We start from the raw sequence: 23709 nt of genomic DNA, 5'->3' as shown, positions 1-23709 counted from the left end.
TGAGTCATGCTAATTCTCACACTATTGACCCCCATCTTATTGTCAGTCTGTCCAGGAATGAGATCAAAGTACACTGGAATTTCATCCATGTTAATGATCACATTGTTGGTGAAATCATCTGCTTCTCTTCTGGCCATCATGAATTCATCCTGATTTTAATTTCTCCAAATTTTCAGGGCGACACTGGGTCATCGATGTCCAGGCATGAAGCACTGTTTTGTGTCACTTTAAAAATTGTTCCATTGTTTCAATTTATTTTTAATATTCTCTTGAATACCGATGAAAAGGAACTAATGTTAGCTTCCATTTTTTGGCCATCCTTATATAATCAAAAACAAACAAAAATTTCACACTTAAAAGAATCCAAAGTCAGCTTCCTAGGTTGGCTTGCTTTGTAATAAAATAACCTTTGTATTGATATCCTTTGTTTAAAAAAACCCGGCTTAAAAGTATCCAAAGTCAGCTTCTGAGGTCTACTTGTTTTGTAATAAAAATAACATTTGTCTTTGATGTTGTGATGGTAAGTTCAAACAACGAGTTTACTGCTCGCTGCCAGTTGTGTTTATTCACCACCTGGCCTTCTGTGTGCTTGGAATCTGTAGTTTTAATTAATACAGTGGGCATAGACATTTGCAGGTAAATAGCATACACAGCAATAACCTGCTTTAATGATACTTTTAGTAACCCATGCTAGCGAAAAGATTGTCACTAGCACTCAAGTGAATGTGCACTCAAGTGAATGTATTTTCAGGTAATGATATTTATTTGCAAGATATCGTCATATAGTTGACCTAGATATAATTAAATCTTGGTTATTTTGCTCCTAACAGCATGTCATGTGTGAATGGCAGTTGTTTTCAAAATATCACTTGATTCCCTCTTGTTTGCAGTTTTGTTGGATCCAGTTTTCACTCTCATAACATATTTAAACCTTTAAGTTTCTCAATGAACAATGTGTTATGTGTTACACTGGACAACAAATTTTTACAAAAGTCATGTTACTGAAATAAAATTAGTCAATTCTTATCAATTTTTATGTGCTGAACACGAATATGACAGTCAAATTGCAAAATTGGCTCTAGTTTTTTTGTAATCTGCAAGAAATTAATGTTTACATAACGAAATGCATTCCAATAGTAAAAGGTCAACTGTAATAACCTACCTATAAAAAATCAAGTCATTGACTACATCTTAGATTTCTTCGCCTGTCTCTTGTACAGCTGTTCGGGAGCATCTCTGAGGAGTGTCCAGCAGTAGTCAGCCAGCATTGTAGTGGACCATTTTCCCTGGTATCTTTGTTCCATTGTTGCGATATCTTGATGAAAACGTTCGCCGTGTTCATCACTAACAATACCACAGTTGCTAGGAAAGAAATCCAAATGGGAATGAAGGAAGTGAATCTTTAGAGACATTGCAGCCAAGTTTCTTATACTTCATCAACATGTCTTCTACTAGTTCCTTATAGTTTTCTGCCCTAACATTTCCGAGGAAGTTTGTAGAAACTAGGCGAAAAGCATTCCATGCTTGTTTCGCGTCACCTTCCAGCAAGTTGTTGAACCGGTCATCTTTGAAAAGCTCTCGAATCTGAGGACCCACAAAAGCTCCCTCTTTAATCTTTGCTTCGCTGAGTCGAGGGAATTTTTCATGCAGGTATCGGAATGCTGGCAAAGTCCGGTCAATGGCTTTCACGAAGTTCTTCATCAAACCTAGTTTGATGTGAAGGGGTGGTAGCAAGATTTTCTGAGCCTCAACCAGAGCTGGGTGTTGGATATTCTTCTCTCCAATGGCTACATTCTGCCTGTGAGTCCATTCCTTCCTCATGTAGTGCATTTCCCTTGCTCGGCTATCCCACTCGCATAAGAAACACATGTATTTTGTATATCCTTGCTGCAGTCCCATTAAAAGGGCAACTACCTTCAAATCACCACAGAGGTGCCAGCTGTACTTGTTATACTCAATGGAATTCAGTAGCTGCCTTAAGTTATCGTATGTCTCTTTCATGTGGACAGCATACGCTACTGGAATAGATGGAAGAATGTTTCCATTGTGCAAAAGCACAGCCTTGAGACTCAGTTTCGAAGAGTCCACAAATAGTCTCCATCCTTGTGGGTCATGAGTGATTTTTAAAGCATTCATGAGGCCCTCAATATCGGAACAGAATATCAGATTACTTTCCTTTCTGAAGAAAGGCTCCAATTGCTGGTGGCGCTTTCGATATGCAGTAATTGTGACATCTTCTTCTAGAAGATTCCATTGTTGGAGTCTTGATCCTAGCAATTCTGCCTTGTTCTTTGATAAGTCCAAATCACGAATCAGGTCATTTAGTTCTTCCTGTGTTATTCTGTGTGGGGTTGATGATGCACCACAGTGAAAATCTGGATCACTGCATGCTGATGGACCAGGAGAAGAACAGGTCGACTCACCTTTGTCTTCGTCAGATGAATCAAGAGAATATTCTGCTGGAGGTTCTGGAATAGGAAGTCCCTCACCATGTGGAACTGGTCTCAATGCAGACGGAATGTTTGGGTAGACTATTCTCGACTTCTTTCGCTTCGTTATTCCGCCGGAAAGAGGAGGAACCAAGCAGAAGTAACAGTCATTTAGGTGGTTGCTTGGCTCTCTCCACACCATTGGGACTGCAAACGGCATTGATGACCTTTTGCAATTCAACCACTGTGAAAGCTGTGTTGTACATGTAGCACAGCATATATGCGGAGCCCAAGGCTTGTCTTGGTCACCAACCTTGCATCCGAAGTAAAGATGATATGCCTTCTTCACTTGAGAATTGATACTTTTCTTCTGGTTGGCAAATGTCACTTCCCCACAAATATAGCAAAAATTGTCCGCGGTATTAACACACTTTCGAGGCATTACTGTTCTTTATTGTACGTAAATGGATAAAATAATAAGTTTTATGTAACAGTAGCTTGAACTGTCTCGCACAACGTCTAAAATATTTTAAATGCTGAACCTATCTGATTGGGCTTTATATAGTACACTGCTTACGTCAGCTTCAGCAGCCGCCTGGCATTAGTATAATAGGCCTACACATGTATAGTACACTGCTGACGTCAACTTACTTCAGCAGCCGCATGGCATTAGTATTGCATTGCATCAGAAAATGATGCAGTCAACTGTGGATGATGTGAGCATGATGGTATTATGCAATGTTACATCATTATTCCGGATGTTGCTGCAGTCCTACTGGAGAAATTTACACAGTGAAACATAGAAAATGAGGTATATGAATATCTTCAAAACGAGAGCCAATACAAATTTTTCACGGTTATATTCGTGTTCGGCACACCAAAATACTACAGATTAGGGCCTTTTCAAGTCAGTAATGATTTCACTGTTGACCAGTGTTATTGGACATAAGTGATACACTCTACAGTATGGAGCCTATGCTACATATACAGAATTCATGGATATGTTTATTATTTAATGCTCCGGATGAAAAAAATGGAATAAATGGTAATAATACAAGGTTAGTTTCTTTCTCCAATGTCAAATAAGTGTTTTATCTATTTTATTGCAACATGCATTGTGGGTGTGTGTCAAATTCAATACAAATTTATTTCATTTATTTAGTCCTGGGACATATGACCTAGGTGAAAAAAGTTTCACTATAAGTTCTGGGACATTTTTAAAAAAATTACTTTAATATGTCCCAATATATATGGCAAATACCATACAACTAATCCAGTTCAAAAAGTTTTGACTTGTGGCTATTATGGTCATGCATAGCATAGATACTCAAATATTCATCCTGTTCGACATGTGGCCCATGAGAAACAGATTTAATTTGTACTGTTTTCATTATTATATATCTGTCAATTTGGCAGAGCATATTATTCTGACTCAATCCTTCTATTTGTCTGTTAACTTTTCCCAGGAAGAACCATCAACACACGAGAAGCAACTTGCACGCTTTCTCACATACCCACATTAGCCGAGCCTGAGACTCGAATTCAGGCAGACAGAGGTGAGATGGCAGTGATCCGTAATGATGAACGCTTTAGACCATTCAGCCACTCGTGGCCCTGAAAAGGACAGGTAAAATGTGTAATCATTTGTGTGTATTGTATACACAAAGGTGTACATAGCACATGCTACTTGCAGCCAGCTGAATGTAGTGTGTTTCCTCCTTCCAGTTGGAGATGTGGAGCACTGCACATGCATGTTGCTTCCTCCTATTAGGGAGGTGGAGCACCATGCACTTCACTACTGCAGTGTGTTGTCCTTCCCATTTAGGAGATGATACACCACACATCTCATGTCCAGGGAAGCACAGGAGGACGTGGTGCACTGCTCCCAACATAGTATGGGTAACTTGTAGTACCCTCGGATGGGAAGGATCACCCGGTCCACACAGTAGAGGTGATGATACAGCTCATGTCCTCACCAGGTCACATCAGATTTGTAGGCTACATGTGTCACATCATCCATCACCACTTTGAATTATGGGACATGGTACAGTTTTCTGACTGATGTCCATGCAATCACCAGTTGAAAGTAAGCTAGTCAGTGATGTCATCTTTATCCTTCCTGATTCCAATGAGGTCAGAGTTGAAACTGTGCCACCCAAGTTACTTGTTACCATTGCTTTGCATGCTGACATCTCAGCTACATCATTTTGTATGCTGAGAGAGAAATCCAGCCGCCTGACTGGAAGCTATGACCAAGACATCAAGATATGCGTTTCTTTCGCAATGGTATTCTTGGTGTAATTTCTGCGTATCTGCCTTGACTTAACATTGTACTTGTCAAAGATCTTACTTATCTATAGTAAAGACTTTCTAAAGACTGCACCATTTCAAGCTGAGACCCTCTTCATAGGATTGAACCTTACAGTGGCTTCTCAAGACTTGCTGAATCAACAACATCGATCCTTCCTAACCACTCATGGACCATCACAGTCAATCAAGCAGCATGGGAATGCAAATTACCCTCAAGGCCATCCACCAAGTTTTTCAAACAGATGCAGCCCCAGTCTATTACACAACCTCAAAATACAGGTTGGGTTCATGGCAAACAGGAATAGATATTTCAGACCCTCAAGAGGAAGTTATCTAATCCAAGGGGAGGCAAAACAATAGGGTCCAATCTCTCTCCTGCTATGCATTGAGTTTCATGAACAACCCCTTTTGTCAAAGACCCTTGTGTTCTTTCACTAGTACCATGTGTGGTGAAATTTTTGTGGGAGGAAATGTATACCCATTTGCAGAAAGGAGCAGTCAGGAGGTCCCCCAAATAACCAGTCTCTTGCATTCTATTCCCGAATCCTCCTAGTTACCATGAAAAGTGGAGAGTTTCACATTATATTCGATCATTCCCCATTAAATCATTTTCTTTCAGAGGAACCATTCAGGATGGAGACCATTTTTTCAATCCGAAATGCAATTTGTCCATCATATTTGGTGGTCTCCGTCAACCTTCAGGATGTCTATTTGTATGTCCAGATATTTACTCCACACCATAAATAGTTCTTGTTTCACTTAGACAAGGAAGTTTATCAATTACAATTTCTGCCATTTGGAATCTCTTATGCACCCAGAATCTTGACCTGTGTTCTAAAAGTAGTAGCGGCATACCTCTGATTACTGGAAACACAGATTCTCCAGTATTTTGAAGACTGGCTGATCAGCAATATTCAGTTCAGTCCCTTCATTAAAATCCAAGTCATTGTTGAACCAAAGTAACTTGATTGAGTCTTCTACCTCAAGTTCTAAAAGAAATCAGAACTTCCATTGCCCGTATCATACTCATTGCCCCACTGTGCCCCCAGCACTTGTGGTTTATCAACCTTCTAGACCTGTTGATGGAACAGCCCGGGTCTCTACCTCGCAAGAGGGATCTTCTGTTGCGACACTGGGATCACTTCTCCTCAACTTCCAGGTTTTGCTTCTTCACGCTTGACTCATCTTAAGTGATAATTTTGTCAGCCTGAATATTGTTCAGACCAGGAGAGCATCTACATGAAAGGTCTTTGATGCCAGGTGTAATTGGTGCAGTAGGAAACACTTTGATCTTAGTGGTCCCTCTGTAACTTCTTTTGCTGATTTCCTTCCTTTGTTCCTGTTAGAGAAGAAAAGATCTTCAGTATTGACTATAAAGGGTTATTGAGCTGCCATACTTAAATTCTCTCATAGCAATCTGTTCACATTCACCCCTTGCTGATCTTATCAAGCATTTTAAACTGTAGAGACTTATTTCATACTTCTTATGCCCAGATGGAATCTTTCTTCTTTTATGGTCTTTGATCAGTCATCTCTTAGAATCTTTGAGACTTCCGTTCATGACCTCACATTCAAGACTGTATTCTTACTCATTCTAGTGTCTGCAAGAAAACAGTAATATTCATACCTTGTCCACTGACACAGGTTGTCTCCGTTTTAACGGTAATTGCAGTTTTGTTTCTTGCATGTGACAAAGATGATTTTAAGCTAAAAGTGAGTCATGTTCTTTAGCTCCATAGAGATCACCACTCTCTGTCAAATTTGTGCTTATGATGATCCAGATAGACTCTTGTGCCCAGTGAGGGCCCAACTTTCTGTGTCAGGATATATATAGATCAACCTCTTTTCCTTCCATCTAAGGGCTGTGTCAACATTTTTGGCTGCCATTATCTTATTGTGGATTGTCACCATAATTAAAAGAATGAGAGCATCAACCTCCCCAACTGACAAATTTAGCTACGCAGTAGCAACAGGTACATAATTGCTGCTATTAAAATGTATTTTTTGGGCAGAGGAGTAAAACTAATTTTACTTGTGCAATACTTACCTGTTGGTATTGTTGAGCGCCCTCCTTCTCTTCCTTGCTGATGTCCTGGTGCAATTGTCATCTAAGAAAAAGATGCCAGTTCTACACATGCCTGATGCCCAGTGTACAAGTCTGGCATTGCAGTCTCTGGATTTCAAGCTCAGAACCACTCACATTAGGCTACTTGTGTGGGACATATAGCAAAACCCATGTCTAACCATCAAATTTATTTTGTCCTGTCAAGTCATTTCCACCAAGTATTTAGTTCCAATGCAATAACTTTTGATGGATGTGATGGATTGAAACCAAATTTAGTGATGGACTTTCAGATCTGAAAACTCTCTAATACTCAGGTATGGCACCAAAAAATTTAACTTGGGACTCAGCTGTTATTCAGACTGAAACGTCCAGCAGAATCAGTCTTAATCACAGTATAAGAGGTTTGATGAGTCATGTATATTTAAACATAGTTGGAGATAAGCAATGAAAAAGTGACTTTTAACACATTAACCCCTGGAGCTTTTTGACATTTTTGCCTAAAAATCGATTAGGAAACACATTTTGAAAGCTATTTCTGAATAGACTCGAAAACACCAAATCCCCAGTCATCTTTCAATAAAATACTGCTAGTGGTGTTAGAAACATCGATTTTCGTTGGTTATTTGACTCGCACATGAGCAGAAGGGTAAAAGTTGGAGTTTTTTGTTATTTTTTTGCTAAATGGAGCCATTATTTTTATATGGAGACCACTCTTTATTCCAAATGCCCATCTTATCCTACTTTTTGCAAAGGCTCATCTGTCTGTTTGCAGTTCATACCAGTTTGCCTTAGATCTGAGACCAAAAAGTCTAAAATCTGGACACAAAATCAGATTCCGACCACGGGCAAATTTGGGTAAAAAAAAGTCCCCTACAGCATACAGATGGGGATCACTAGTATCCCTGTCTGCTACATAGCCAGGTAGTTACTACAGCATACAGGTAGGGATCACTAGTATCCCCCTTTGCTTCATAGCAAGGTAGTGCTCTGCAGCATTCAGGTAGGGGTCACTAGTATCCCCATCTGCTTCTAGTGAGGTAGTTTACTGCAGTGTATAAAGGTTGGGATCACTATAATCTGACTATACCTCCCCGTTTGTTTTACCCCCTACTGTTTTCAGTAATGGAAATCGTTAATTTGATAAAATGGTCACAGAACTTAGTCAGTTCATTCATTGATTTATAATTTCTAACCTGAATCTGACCAGTGTGGCCCTAACACTGGCTTTCTATGTGCCTTTCATTTTTAATGGACTTGCCATACTAACCGGGGACCATGTTGTGTACACTATGGGCAAGTTAATTTTCTCAGACAACATTGGGACATAGTTCATCCTGTTTGGTAACTGCCGGATAATTCCGTAAATTATCAGGATGTTGAGAGCTTAGAGTTATATCCTTGCATACATGTACATAGAATTTACACTGCCTGTTAAATCCATGTGAAAGGCAAACTGGTAATTGTCATTCTTTTCCTTTGCTTGATTTGACATTGTAAATATTAGAAGCAGATGACATAGTATTTTCCTTCTATGTACATACATATGTAGTTGTGCATACACCCCTTCACTGAAAATGGACTTGTCCAGGAACTGAAAATGACTGGCAAACAGGGCATCTTTTACACTGAAAACATCCATTTGGAATGAAATGTGCAGACAATAACCGTGTTACAGTACCACATAGCATCAGGTTTTAAATTATAAATCAATAAATGAACTGAATTGGTAATGGGGTACAAACAAATGGGTAGGTATGTTCAGACTATAGTATCCCCCTCTGCTACATAGCTAGGTAGTTCCCAACAGCATACAGTTTGGGATCACTGTTATCCCCCTCTGCTTCATAGCTAGGTAGTGTACTACAGCATACATGTTGGGATCACTAGTATCCCCCTATACTTCATAGTTAGGTAGTCCCCTACAGCATACAGGTTGGGATCACTTATATTTGTCTGCTTCATAGCTAGGTAGTGTACTACAGCATACACGTTGGGATCACTAGTATCCCCCTATACTTCATAGCTAGGTAGTCCCCTACAGCATACAGGTTGGGATCACTTATATTTGTCTGCTTCATCGCTAGGTAGTGTTCTACAGCATACAGGTTGGGGTCACTGGTATCCCCTCTTTTTCATAGCTAGGTAGTCCCCTACAGCATACAGGTTGGGATCACTGTTATTCCCTTCTGCTTCATAGCTAGGTAGTGTACTACAGCATACAGGTTGGGATCACTAGTATCCCCTGTTTCATATCTAGGTAGTCACCAACAGCTTTTAAGTAGAACAATCACCATTATCCTGTAAATCTAGCAGCTAGGCAGAATTCAATCAGAGGGATCCCTTGGGTAGTGAGAGCTTTGTCAGTGCATATATCATTGATACTCATTGGCAGTATTTGACTGACTGATTTTAGAGGGGGTTATTTGAAATAGTTTGGTTACATTTTGCTTTTAATCTTTCAGGTAAGGCAGTATTGATCCATTAATCCATATATAAGCTTTTGTACCCTTAGGGACCCCACAAAATGATGCATAGGTCATGTGGTTGATCAGTAAGCTAATCCAGAGTGATGGTCAGCTCATAGTTTTAGCTACTAACAATGGTTTTGTAGTTTTTCCATTAATTTAGGGTGATCCCTTGCATTTGAAGGCTCCTGTAAGTAGAGTCGGACTTGGATTAACAATTTTCCTTTTATTTTGGCACTATGTGCACATTGGCACCATCCTTCAGTTCACTGGTCAGTGCCACTATGCCATTATCATTAAGAGATCATCATAGATATGCAAAAGGGTTTTGTTCTTGTCGGAAACACTGCTACTATTTCTAGTGATGCCTGGATTGAGCATATTGTTACAGCTCATGTCATGGGGCTGCAGAGCAGTCATTTTAGTTATCAGGGCTAGTTTGCCCTCCTTGTTGCAACGATAGTGTTCATATGGTTCATGACCCAAAGTTGGGCACATTATTGGAGCTCATAACCCCGATGATTTCATGACATTCACTGTGTGAATTCCCACAGAATAAAGACAGCTTTCAACACAGTATTGAATTCATTTGGTTTTGGGTCTAAATTCATTGCTTGTCCTTGTACTGAAAACATAAGCTACCTCTTGTAGATATGGGTTCTCTCCTTGATGTCCACTAACCTATTTTTTACTTGGTTTTTTTCACTTTATTGTCATTCATATTCCATCACATCTTTTTCTTCTTCAATGGATATTTCAAGATTACTGTCAACTTTCAGATGATTGTTCAGAAAATTCTCTATATTGGAGCAAGTCAGATAATTTCTCTGCCCTGTGATTTGTTCTCTATTTTTCCCATTATTTTTAGTTTCACGTAACTTTATTTTTTGTGGTGCTGTTGAAATAAATTTTCCTTTTCTTTGTTGTTTTTTGTTTCTTCATAAACATAAACTATTGGCTGAGTTGCATGCATGATTGGTATATGGTGGAAAATAAATCTAAAGTGTTTGCCATATTAACTCATCTAGCAGGATAAAGGTTTATATTAATACAACTGTACAGTCATGGCATCCAGTACACATACAAAATTAAATGTGCTACTTTATTATGGAACACTTTCTAGGTACACTATGAGCTGTTGCAGTACAATACATTAAAAAGTCTCTAACCCAGGGATAAAAAAGATTTCAGCCCCAGCCTTTACATTTTGAAAATCTAAGTGTGTTTACTGTCCAGCAAAATTTTACAGAGTTATGGCTTCCCTTTTTTGATTTCAGACTTTATACTTTGATTGCATCATATTGCCATGACCAGATTGTGTCATATGGACATATTTGTGATAGGGGTGAAATGATTCATCTATGCTTTTGCCATATGGATACACATGTCAGTGCAAGAGGTGAAGAATCGATACAAAATGATACTTACCCTAGACAAGTTACTTTAATCTTCATCAGTCATGAATAATTATTAGTCATTCACCTTTTTATTGTTTAAATTGAGATTTCATACAGACGTTACAGGCAAAGCACTTATTTTTATTAGTAGAAAGAAATACTATTGACAATACCTATTCACCTTCTACAAATATGCACAAGGTGACTAACTAATGTGCATTTCAAAATCTGCCTCCCCATTACCCACTTTGCTGATTCCATGCTAATTATTTTATCCTGTAAGCATTTTCAGCCACCATTAACATTTATCAACCTAAAGTAGACATTTTGCAGTTGTTCCCATGTGTGATTGAAATTACTCATCATTTAATAACTACTTTTACAGGACATTTCTCTGTTGCTTTTTATCTCATCTGTTTAGATCGAATTTGAAGGTTTGTTTGCCATTGTGTAATGCATTGAAGTATGTTCCATTCAGTTCTGATCATTGGCATCTGACAAATTGGTACAGAAAGATTTAAGCAAACTCCTGAAATATTAAACCATCAAAATCTGACTGCTTGCCTCTCCCCTTGACCTTATTGTTATCACTTTCAAGGCTCATTCCATTTTTTGAAAAATTCCTGCAGACACCCATGATTCTAAGTGGTTGCAATTTTTTAATTCTATTTCAGAGTAAACAATAACTATCGAAAATCATTCATTGTAGCTAATTCACTATGTGACATACTGAAAGTATTAGCATGCAAGCTCCAGCGAAGGAGGTACAAAGTAAACAGATGAATTTCATGCAAAATTAGCTTTTCTGTTCAGTTCTTAAACCATGCATGAGGAAGTATGTTGATAAACGTAATCAGTGACTGAATGTGCTGAAGGGATACAAAAAACCCTGTAACACTGAATCTGAAAGGGGGGAGGGCAAATTTTAAATCATATGAGTATTAGTCACCTTGTTTTAATTTCTTGCTGGGGAGTGAGTGTTTGTCAGTAGTTTTCCTTTTATACTGATAATTGAATGCCTTAAGGGCTGTGGGAGTTTTGCATCTGCAGGAAGTACAAAATGATGGATTTGGTTATTGCTTGCATAAGGGAATTACACAGATTCAACTGTTTTGAAGAAATTGCTGCATAGCCATCCAGATTGCTAGTAATTACAATAGTTATGAATGGACCAAGTTGTCTGCAATGTGATTGGATATATGTTGTCATGTGATACTGATCTGGAACTTTTACTCATCAGTATATGCTGTGGACTACCTTGGTTCCCAGTTTCCAGGTCATTTTCTGTAAAGCTTCATTTGTTTGAATGCCGTACAACATAATAATAACACAGACAAGACCCAACCCATGTGATTTCGGATTAAAATTTTTAATCTTCTGATTATCATCACCAATTAGAAGTTAAAACAAGGTACATATCTTCCTTCATTCCAACACTAACCTGTTTTGTCAAACAAAAGATATGGTAGGCTTTTACATTTTGGTTCAATAGTATTTTCCACCAGCTGTTATTAAAGGTTAGGGTCATATGACAAACAGGTGATCTTACTAAAAATTGACACAATTTTAGTTTTGAAAGATCAAAATACGTAGAAAGCAAGAACAGCGAATGATACAACAATATGTGCCAGACACAGGCTTATTACCTTAATGTTGGGTAATAAAGAAAAAAAAGACAAGAGGATGTTTGTTTTTAAAAATCATTAAGAGTGACAAATGTTCCTTATATCACTGCCATTACCCACTCTAATATTATATCTTATAATACTATATGAGTCGGGGGCCCCGAGTGGCCGAGTGGTCTAAAGCGCTCTTCGTTACGGATCACTGCCATCTCACCTCTGTCTGCGGCGGTTCAAGTCTAAGATTCAGCCAATGTGGGTATGTGAGAAAGCTTGCCAGTAGCTTCTCGTGGGTCGGTGGTTCTTTCCGGGGTTTTCTCTGGTTCTTCCTCCACCATTAATACTGGCCGCCATGTATAGCCTATCATGTGCTGCAAAATGGCGTTAAACCCCACAACAACAACAACAACAACTATATGAGTCGACAGCCCTTAGCTTGTGATGTTGGGGCTATGTTTACTGGCAAAGTGAAGATGCTGATGAAAGAAAACTACAAGCTACCAAAATTTGAATACTTAATGACATCTACTGATATGAAGCAGAAATGAAGGAGATTCAGATTATAAGGATTAAAGGATGGTTGGGTATGTATTGAAATGTAAATTGTTACATAATCACTCACAAAATTAGTATATGAAGTCCTTCAGACTTGATTTACTTTGTGAGGGATTAGGTAAAATTGACTCCTCAATAAATATCCAGCTCTGATCTTTTCATCCTATATTAAGATGTTTTTCAAGCATTCATGCAATTCAAAGCAAAGAGTATGGTGATTAAGATGAGTCCAGCATCCAATCAAATGGAACAGCCTAAATGGATGAAATGGTTGAAGTGAAAGTGCTGACAACTACCATAAAGTCTGTTTTAAAAAGAAAATTCTTTATCTTGTCAAGGATGAGAATGGCGTATGAACAGATGACAAGTCTATGTCTGTAATCTGCATATTGGAAATAGAACCAAAATCTCAGCACTTATAAAATGGCACCACCATACCACTGACTGACATTGTAAAGATAAAAAGACCAATATGTTGACATTTATATCAATATTGTTTCTTATCATAGGAAGTGTATTGAGACTCGTATTGATACATGACATAGGTATATCATTTCACTTCTAATTTAGTGTACATATTACTTTGCCATTAAATATTTTGTCATTATCTACATTTGTCCTCATCCAAGTCATTGTTTTTTTTCTTCTTCTAGTTTCATGTCTTCCTGTACAAAAAGATGCAAACTCTCCTGTGCTTGCTGTTCTTGTGGTAAGTTTAACAGACTTAAAGGACAGTCTCCTGTTCTTGTGGTAAGTTTAACAGACTTAAAGGACAGTCTCCTGTTCTTGTAGTAAGTTTAACAGACTTAAAGGACAGTCTCCTGTTCTTGTAGTAAGTTTAACAGACTCAAATGACAAAGTCTCCTGTTCTTGTGGTAAGTTTAACAGACTTAAAAGACAAAGTCTGCTGTTCTTGTAGTAAGTTTAACAGTCTTAAAGGACAAAGTCTCCTGTTCTTGTGGTAAGTTTAACAGACTTAAAAGACAAAGTCTCCTGTTCTTATAGTAAGTTTAACAGACTTAAAGGACAAAGTCTCCTGTTCTTGTAGTAAGTTTAACAGACTTAAAAGACAGTGTCCTGTTCTTGTCATAAGTTTAACAGATTTAAGGTGCAGAGTCTCCTGTGCTTGTGGTAAGTTTAACAGACTTTAAGGACAAAGTCCCCTGTTCTTGTGGTAAGTTTAACAGACTTAAAGGACAAAGTCTCCTGTTCATGTAATTTAACTGTCTTAAAGGACAAAGTCTCCTGTTCTTGTGGTAAGTTTAACAGACTTAATTGACAAAAGTCTCCTGTGCTTGCTGTTCTTGTGGTTAGTTTAACAGACTTAAGGTGCAAAGTCTCCTGTGCTTGCTGTTCTTGTAAGTTTAACATCCTTAAAGGACAAAGTCTCTTGTGCTTGCTGTTCTTGTAAGTTTAACATACTTAATGGACAAAAGTCTCCTGTTCTTGCTGTTCTTGTGGCAAGTTAAAAGACTAAAGGTGCAAAGTCTCCTGTGGTAAGGTTAACATTTAAAGTGCAAAGTGTTACGTGGTTGCTGTTCACGTGGTAAAGTTTAATAGACTTAAGGAAAGAATATACTGTAAATTCATTTAATTCTGTGGTCATCAGTTTGAGTAGTTTTGCAAAAAGAAGACCGGATGTAAGTATTTAAATTCATGGATTGGTTTTCAGAAGAATCATTTTCCATTGGGTCTTTGAAAACAAACCCCAAAACAATGAACTCACAGTGTTAAAAAATGTACCATTATTACTGATCTCTCGGTAAAAAGTTTAAAATCCATGGAATAAAACTCCACAATATGTACTCTTTTAAAAAATTTCATTTAATTTGTCCACGTTAAATTCAAACTTTCCTGTATAGTTACTGCCATCTAGTTCTTGATTTCCACATTTGTGAGACACAGAAGTGCCTAGAAAACACCTGCCTTCTCTTCCCACAAGTCCCTTATAGTAACCACAGGATTTGTCAGTCTGTTTCAGGCATGTTAATGCATATATTTGCAAATACTTAACTGGAGAAGCTGTGGTGGCTTGCTATTGTAAGCCCACTCTTTATACTGCATGTTTAAAACCTCCACTCCACAACCTGGTACTGCCCACCACCCTCCTGACAGTGATCCAGGGGATTTTTATGCAAGTTCTGTCCTATATTAAATGGATATACCTGTTGTTATTTCTGGTTTTAAGTTTATTTAGTTATTTGAAATAAATTTTAATTGCAATTTTTACCTTTGACCCCCTCTCAGTACTCCAGGTATGGTAACCATGGATGACATACATCTGGCAGAATTTTATCAGAAGAGCGACATAACCATACGAATCAACAATCATGATGGAACAAAAAATTACTCCCAATTTTGGATTCATTCCACACCTACCGCCTGGTCACATAATATTTCCTGATTTTTGCGCAGAACACACAATTATTACATTATGCCTGCCAGTTTTCATTTTTCCAGAACAATTCTTACATAAATGGCTATATCATATGAAGTCCATAAGAGCCATGTTCTATTTTATAACCTGTTTATATTGTTGTGATGTAATTACAAAGCACACTTATCAGGTGACATAAACTACATGACAAGTGGGTAAGTACAATAGATTTAAGTAAGTTGCATTGTGTCATTAAAGACAGTTTCGTTAACATTTATCTTTAAATTAAGGTTAAATGCAAAATAATTATTCATTAGTGGGCTTGGGTAATTTGAATAGTGTGTTAAAGTGAAAGAATAATTGGCACATTGCGGAGTGTTTGTTTATGGCATTGATCAGCATTTTAAACATTTTCAAAATACTGAAACACAAGCTAGATAAAAGCTCACCTGATAAGTATGATTTGAAGTGATTGATACGGGTGCAGTATCTGTGTAAAGTAAAACCAGAATGGTTTGGCAGTATCATTTGGATTTAATGTTTTGTTGTATTTTGTCGAAAATGGACAATATTTAGTCAAAATGACACCTAAAAATTGCCATGAGAAAAACCTTATTTTAGGTCCTAATCTTGTTGGTTTTATTTTGAGTATTCCAACTTGGCTTTTGAAAAGTTGACAGGTATGCGTAGCTCCCCAAAACATATTTAGTGAAATTTCACCATTGGTGTTGGTGGAGATGTAATGGACACATGATGTTGCAATATCCTCTTGGCGATAATAAGTCATGCAATTTGAGCAGCTAAATGTTACTTGTAATTTTAAATAATGGTACTCACAGACCATTCATAAATAAAGCACTTCCTCAGATCCTGAAGGTTGTATAACATAAAATTGTTGTAAAGGTCAGGTTTGAACTTTGTCCCAGGGAAATAATTTGAAAAAGCAAATTGTATCCATTTAAGCATTAGTTTAGTTTTGGATAGCTGTCCTTGATTGCTTCCTTTTATAATAGGAATTGTACCTACTCTTTTATTGCATATTATAGTAGCCCCATGTTATTGTTTTAAGACCGGATTAACATCTTTATTTAGTATTTTATTTTATTCTGGGCCTAGCATTGCTTGCTTATTTTGTCATGGTTATAAAAATAAATGAATAAATGTATGCATTAGTGAGAAATCTCTGGTAGGTGACTCCTTGTTAAGTTATAATTAGGGTAGACAGAGTCCTTGCATTTCTTGTATTACTTTTCGTTGCATAGATGTTTTTGTAAATAAAATCAATTCAGCTAGGAACAAGGTCTAAGCAGGGCATGGGGAAGTTTGGTCATAAGAAGTCCTCATGGGGACATGCACCCCACTTGTTTATGTTGCACTTGCTGTGAGAGGACAGATGATTGTCCTTTCTGCAGTCGGTGGTCTTTCAAATTCTCATTTTCAGTGTCCATCAGGTCTTAGAGTAAGATTACTGATGTCTCTCCAGCGATTCTTAGGGCTTGTGGGACCCTCGTAAGGGAGGTTATAAATGGGTGGAGGGTTGGTTGTGAGGGCAGAGAGTGAGTTGCACCTTCTCTAGAGGGAGGAGCAGCACTCTCTCTTTTTCACTAAGATAGAGAGTCAGACTATCCTCTCACAGAGGAGCAGCACCTTCTTTTGTCCAGAAAAGGGTAGAGAGTGCGTTTTGTCCCCTTGTACAGCTCAAAGAAGGCTGGAAGTTTTGCTCCCCTGATAAGTGGGGAGCAGTGCCTGTCCAGTCCACAGTGCCCCATGTTTGTGATGGTGTCAAGCTTCCCAATAAGAAGAGAGTCCAGATATGAGTTGAACAGAACAAGCAGAGGTGGTACACCATCCTCTCACCTGTCAGCTAAGGTGTCAGAGGAGGAATAGAGCTGGTCTTTCAATAATTGCCCCGTGATCTGTGTCCCAGACCATCAGGTTCTGGTGATTCTAAAATTCTCAAGTTTGGAAAACATTTCAGGGGCAAACTTGCAACTAGATCTCATGTTCCTTTTTTGTTCAGTCACAATTAAGGAGCCCTTTCATAGGTTTAGCAAAGACCAAGACTTGGCTAGACAATCCCCTCCCATAGAGTGTGACCTCAGGTAGCTGATTCAAACTATAAGGTCCATATCCTATCTTAACCCACCAAACCTCCCACCATGGATGCTGAAGTTCACAGGCTGTACTCTTTTCATCAGCCTCATTCAGTCTGCTGAAAGAGGGATCTACCACCAATGACTTCATTGTTTATTGGGAGCAGTGGCAGAAACTTCTAGACAAATGTTTTGTCCATGTTCATGGCCTTGTTAGCTCTGTATACTTGCAAGATCTTAGTTGGATACAGTAAGAACCTTTTGATGGCTCATGCCCTCCATAACTACTCAGGATTTGAATGACCAACATTGGTCATTTGCAGCTGCTGCTGGATCTTCAAAACTGGCCAAGAAGTGAGATCATCCTGGATGCCCTCAGGGTTCATCAGCTAAGATTTTGAAAGCTACACAGCCAGAAACACAGAGCTCTCTTGTTAGCAAGCTGACTCTAAAAGGACATACCTCAAAGGCCCAGGGAGGAAGTTCATGGGATATTCCCCATTTCCCAAGGACAGCTGTGAACAGCCCTTGCGACTTGTTTCCCCTCTTGCAGAGTGTTTTTCTTCCATTTGTTCCTGTTGGTGCCAGAACCAATCAACATGGAGACCACAGCCTCAGTCAGGAATGACATAAGATCTAGAGACTGGGTTGATCTGCAGGATTTGTGCCTTCACATCCCTATCTTTCCTCTACATAGGAAGCACTATGGTTTTCGCTTGGATAGGAAGTCTTCAAATTTGAACTTAACTGTTCAGCCTAGTCTCTAGTCCAGAGCTTTTTCCAGGGTAGTTGCTGTCCATTTAAGGTCAGTAGGTGTTAGTCCATAGTGACCTGGCTTAGCCTTCTACCAAATCCAGAGAAATAGGAGCTCATTTCTTCTCTAGTTTACTCATGAACAGAGGACTAGACTAGTTTGTTTTCCTTGGGACAGAGTAGACAAAATCCTGTCCCTGTTGGAGGCATGACAAGTAAAGACCATGTTGTTGGTTTGCCCTTTTTTCTCTGATGGGAACCTTGAACTCTGTAGCAGACATGGTTCCCCTAGGAAGACTGCATTTGTGTTCTGATTTTGCTGGGTTGGGATTTCCACCATTATCTGTTTTGTTGGACAAATTGGGACTGGATTCTAGCCAGAGTCCCCATGCACGCACTGAACCCAGCTGCTACCTGTTTGCAGATTTGTCAGATTCAGAGTGTGGCACTCATCTAGAGCTTGGAAGGACAGATTCTTCATGATTTTGGGTCCTGGGAAGAATCTGTTTTTAGGTGTTCATCCACCAAATAATAGATTGCTGCTCCATTGGAGACAAGGAGGCACACATGCACATTCTCTCTGCAAAGAGATTTGGAACCTCCTTTGCTGACCAACATCAGAAGGAAATACCCATTGGGTTTCCTGGCAAAATATATTTTGGCAGAGAGTCTGCCAAAATAAGAGGAGATATTTCTCATGGAATGGTCACTTTTCCAATTTGTGGCAGACTCCCTGTTCCAACTTTAGGGACTCAGCCATTTCCAACATGGAAATTTGAGAGAAATCCTGCCATTGGGACAGATTCTCACATAGCAGACCTGATTTTGAGCTGCAAAGACCAGTGCCTCACTCCCAAATGCCAAATGGAATCTTTCATGTGTCTTTTGGTCTATTAATTCCCCCTGATTTTGAGCTGCAAAGACCAGTGCCTCACTCCCAAATGCCAAATGGAATCTTTCATGTGTCTTTTGGTCTATTAATTCCCCCTCGTAATGCCTCTGAATGAAGTTTTCTTTGAGAAACTGACCCTTAAAACAGCCTTCCTGCTTGCCTTAGCACTGCAAGATGAAGGAGTGAGCTTTATACCCTATCCATAGAGCAGTCATATGTCAATCAGGTTCAGTGGGAATAATGAGTCAGTTTCTCTCCTTTCCCAACCATGTATTTTAGCAAAAGACCAGCTTTGGTTGTTCCACTCCTGATTGAAATCTCCAGTCTCAGCCATGTCTTTGCTAGGTATGATTAAGATAGACTATTATATTTACATTTTTATTCGACAGCCTTTAAAGGAGGAAGAAAGGGTGGGAAATGTCTTTTCTTCTCCATTCTAGGTTCAACTGATTTTTCAGCTTCCATCATCTCTAGGTGGATTACATTACCTTTTAAGAGAGCTTACCATTTGCTTACCAGTAGGGATATGTCTTTCATGAAAATTGAAGCCCATGAGGTTTAAGTCATTGCTACCTCATGGGCTTACTGAACTCATTCATCTTTGGAGGATGTGATGAAAGCCACAATTTGGTGTTCTCGCACTACTTTCTCCTCCTTTTACCTTCTCTTGTTAGCTCATCATAGTGAAGGCATCTTCCTGCTGAGCCCAATTATTGTTGCTCAGAAAGTGTCCCAAGCAGATTCCATTAAGCAATAATCTACTTTTAAATTGGGGTGAGTATTCCTTGCATTTATATTTTGTTTTAAGTTTGTGGGATCATCAGCCTCACACAGAACTCACAAATTCAGCTATGCAGTAACAACTGTTAGGCATGGTATTACTTATATTGACTCATTCCCTACCACTGTTGTGTATATCTGCTGTATACATGTGCCTTGCCTCTGCAGTGACTCATAAGTCCACTTGTAAACAAGCACTGCTATCCACCATAAAGGTTGTATCCACTTACCTGTTATGTGCCTTAGACCTCAGTGATGGATTGTTCCACTGTGTTCATGTTACAGATGATCTGATTTGTCAGCATTGGGCAAGAAAAGAACATTCATCCTATCAAAATAGTTTACAAATGATGGTTCTTCCTTGAAAGACATCATATACTAAATATGGCTACTAAATATGGGGATTTTTGGAATTTTGTTATGTTATAGTTAATACAGACGGTTGCTGACAGTAGAAACAATGGTTTTTGTTAGCGATTTGGAATTGTAGTGTTTTAGGTGTTCAGAGGACGAAATTGATGATATTAAATTACTAAGTGTTAGCAGTGACATCTAATTATCATCTCTGTCCACTCTGTCAGAAATAGAGACAGAATCAGATGATTAAGACATTGCAGTGTGGATAAGAGATCAATTTGATCTGCAGGGCAGAGTTCATTGAAACCATTGGACTTGTGTTTTGGAATAGAAGAAAAAAATTCTAAATAATTTTCCCCTGGCATTAAATCAAAGAATTGTGGCTGAAACTAATAGTGTTGGAACACTGTGGAGGAAAGAGAAGCATGATGATGAAGTTTGAAAAAAGATGCAGCATGAGGTGTCCTTAATTTGCAAGCAGTGTGATGTTTGTCTTTGTGTAAAACAAAACTGCTTTTACAAATACATGTATCACCAATAAGAAATTAAGAACTGATAGAACATAATGACCATTTAAACATTTGTAAATAATTACACAGATCTGAACTATAAATATATAAAATAATGTCAGACAAATTGTAGTGTTACAGTGAGTGTCTTCTATGTTCAGTTTAAGGAGTTTTTATATTAGGCTTATGGAAGTCAGTGGGATAAGAGAATCACACAGACAGAAGGAAGTTATAGCTTTTATATATGCATGGTTTTATATACAAAACAGTCAGTTATAAGGAAAATAACTGAAATCAGTTGGCCCATATCCCCAAATAATCAGCTCAAACTTATCATTTGGCTGAAGGCCAAGATTATGCTCTGATACTCCTCCCACAGGTTAGCTGCAGTTGTGACCCCAGCAGCTAGGCAGATAAGTGAGCCACTAAAGCAGCCCCTAAGCAGTTAACACATTAACCCCTGGAGGTTTTTGCCATTTTTGCCTGAAAATCAAGTAGGAAACACATTTTGAAAGCTATTTCTGAATAGACTCGAAAACACCAAATCCCCGGTCATCTTTCAATAACATACTGCATAGTTGTGTTAGAAACATTGTTTTTCGTTGGCTATTAGACTCGCGCATGAGCAGAAGGGTAAAAGTTTTTTTTTTTGTTTTTTTTTTTGCTAAACGGAGCCATTATTTTTGTATGGAGACCACTCTTTACTCCAAATGCCCATCTTATCGTACTTTTTGCAAAGGCTCATCTGTCTGCTTGCAGTCGATACTGGTGTGCCTTAGATCTGAGACCAAAAAGTCTAAAATCAGACACAAAATGGGATTCCGACCATGGGTGAATTTTGCGTAAAAAAAGTCAGGTCCAAAAAATGCAGTTTTTCTATCTGTATTTTGTAGTGCAACTAGATATTCCTGATTATTTGGTATCATTGTAGAGCTACATCTGTCTACCTTTCTATAATACAAGCCACATTAGTGTATCATGCATGACCATGACGCTACAGAGCTCGGCGGCAGGCTACTACCTCCAGCCCCATAAAGTCGTCGCTAGGGGTTAATGTATTAAAGAGTTAAAAGGTTGTTTTTGGGATGAGTAAAATTAATTTTAAGGATGTAATACTAACCTATTGCTTCTGCCAGGTTCCCTCCTCCAAGCCCACACTGATGTTCCGCTACATTAATCTGTTCCCTATGAAAGAATATAGGGAGTATGCATGACCATCAAAAGTATGGTGTTTCCCAGGGGCAAGCCATTGTGTTCTGGAATCATCTTGTTCACTCTAATAGGAGGATGAATTCTCATCCATATGGTTTGGGTATTTTGAACCCAAAAGCACCAGCTATTTAGCATCTGGTAAGTATTACATCAATTCAGTAAAATTAGTTTACATGCCCTCCTACATTGAAAACTATCAACTTTTCCTAAACATCAAGAGGTAATTTCTGGGTTTGTGATTGTTTAAGTGCAAGTCTGTGATGTCACCATCCAGCTGATGATTTAAATGATTCTCCACCGGTAGCCATGGCAGCACAATTAAAGGACCTTCAATCTAGCAGCATTTCTAGTCACTTCATGTCCATTTTGACACCACTTCAGAATCCATTTGCTGAAACTAAACTCCCATTCTATACTCCCATTTTATGTTTGGCTCTCCATTACATGTACTTGAATTTTTGTTTGGATGTTTGGCAATATCAGCTATGAATAACCTTTTCTTAAGCCAGTCCTATACATATTTCTCTGAAACACCAGATTTTCATTCCATAGCACAATGGTTATGTTTCTTTGCAAAGTCTATAACTTTCTGGTTAATTCTCCATTGTGTTGTATTTTCTCCATTTAGTTTAACTACTGAGTTTAGCTGTTATGTATATTGCATGGTATGTTTATAGGTGTTTTAAATTTTTTAAATTTCGTTATATGCTATTATAATGAAACATTCTATCTAGTTGCTGACCTTGTCCAAAATCGGTGAGTTTTGATATATAAAAAATTCACAGGGCGAGATAATTTTCTTAAGCTGTTTTTTTATTATTTTTTTATAGCTAGACTATGTGATGATTATCATGTTTTATTGCGATCTTGGTGATGAACTTTGTAATTATAACTGAGATTCTTTTAGAACAATGTACTTTTGACCCTTATAGGGGGTCTTTCTTTATGTGTTAATTTAAATATAAATCTTGTTTATCTGAAAATCAGTCATTTGTGCTTGAAGATCTTAGCAGAATCAATTGTCCAGAAGTTCATTTGGGCTGGAATTTATTTATTCAAATTATTTAATTAAAGTGATTCTTCTCTGGAAATACAAAGTGCTCTTCAAAAATAATATTCTTGGAAATAGAAACTTAAATTTATAGTGAAATTTCAGATAAGAATTTAATTCTTGGATTTTATTTTTGTGATTCAACAAAAAGCTGTTGGCACATGAGCATTATAGAGGCCACCAGAGACACATCAACACCTTCAGCATTGGATTTAATTTGGATTTCCACTAGTTTATTCAGACTTAATTATTAGGACTTGTTCTGTAATTCTAGGATTATTTGGGATTTAATTCGCAATATCATAAGTTCCTTTTTTTAAATACATTTTCTCTTTGTAAACAAGGGAAATAAATTATTTGTTGAATTTTACAAAGCTATTGCTTCTCTCTCATTTCTGTTACTTTTTTATGACCATAGAATTGTACTGTAGCATTTAATAATATATGATATTTAAGTGACAGGATACTTAGTAACTGATAATACACTTGTATTTAGTACAGTAAATGACAGAACACTGACTATCAGAAACATGAACCATTATTTATGTGGAGTTGGGGTTCCTTTTGATCATACAGTCTGTGAAATGTCAGTAAGGATTGCTGCATCTGAACAGATCGATTGTTCAGCATGAACAAAGGAAGTTATAATATACTCCCTGTCAGCTGAATGCATGTATAGGACTCTTCATGGTAGCAAATTTGCAGCATGAGCAAAGCAGGTCCTACTTTTACAAGCTAAGGGGTTAAGATCAGAATTAACATCTTCACAGTTTTCTTAAAAGACCCTGAACTGGGAGAATAAGGAAAGTGTTGCCTTTACATACTAAGGTCAGATTTATTAA

The 23709-nt window shown here is 38.1% G+C and overlaps 1 protein-coding gene across 1 annotated transcript in view; it reads left to right on the top strand.

Annotated features, from left to right (window-relative positions):
- LOC149796270 (cGMP-dependent 3',5'-cyclic phosphodiesterase-like) overlaps positions 1-23709 on the top strand; it is a 322613-nt gene that overhangs the window by 83839 nt on the left and 215065 nt on the right. The window contains exon 5 of the mRNA XM_089960908.1: positions 13497-13552. Coding sequence (XP_089817034.1) covers positions 13497-13552 — 56 coding nt within the window. The remainder of the gene's footprint in view (positions 1-13496; positions 13553-23709) is intronic.

This window comes from Sinohyriopsis cumingii, chromosome 6 (assembly GCF_028554795.1).
Source record: "Sinohyriopsis cumingii isolate HCF-2022 chromosome 6, ASM2855479v2, whole genome shotgun sequence".
NCBI classification, from domain to species: Eukaryota; Metazoa; Mollusca; class Bivalvia; order Unionida; family Unionidae; genus Sinohyriopsis; species Sinohyriopsis cumingii.
The sequence above is the reverse complement of the archived record's forward strand: the minus strand, read 5'-3'. Positions and strand labels throughout refer to the sequence as shown.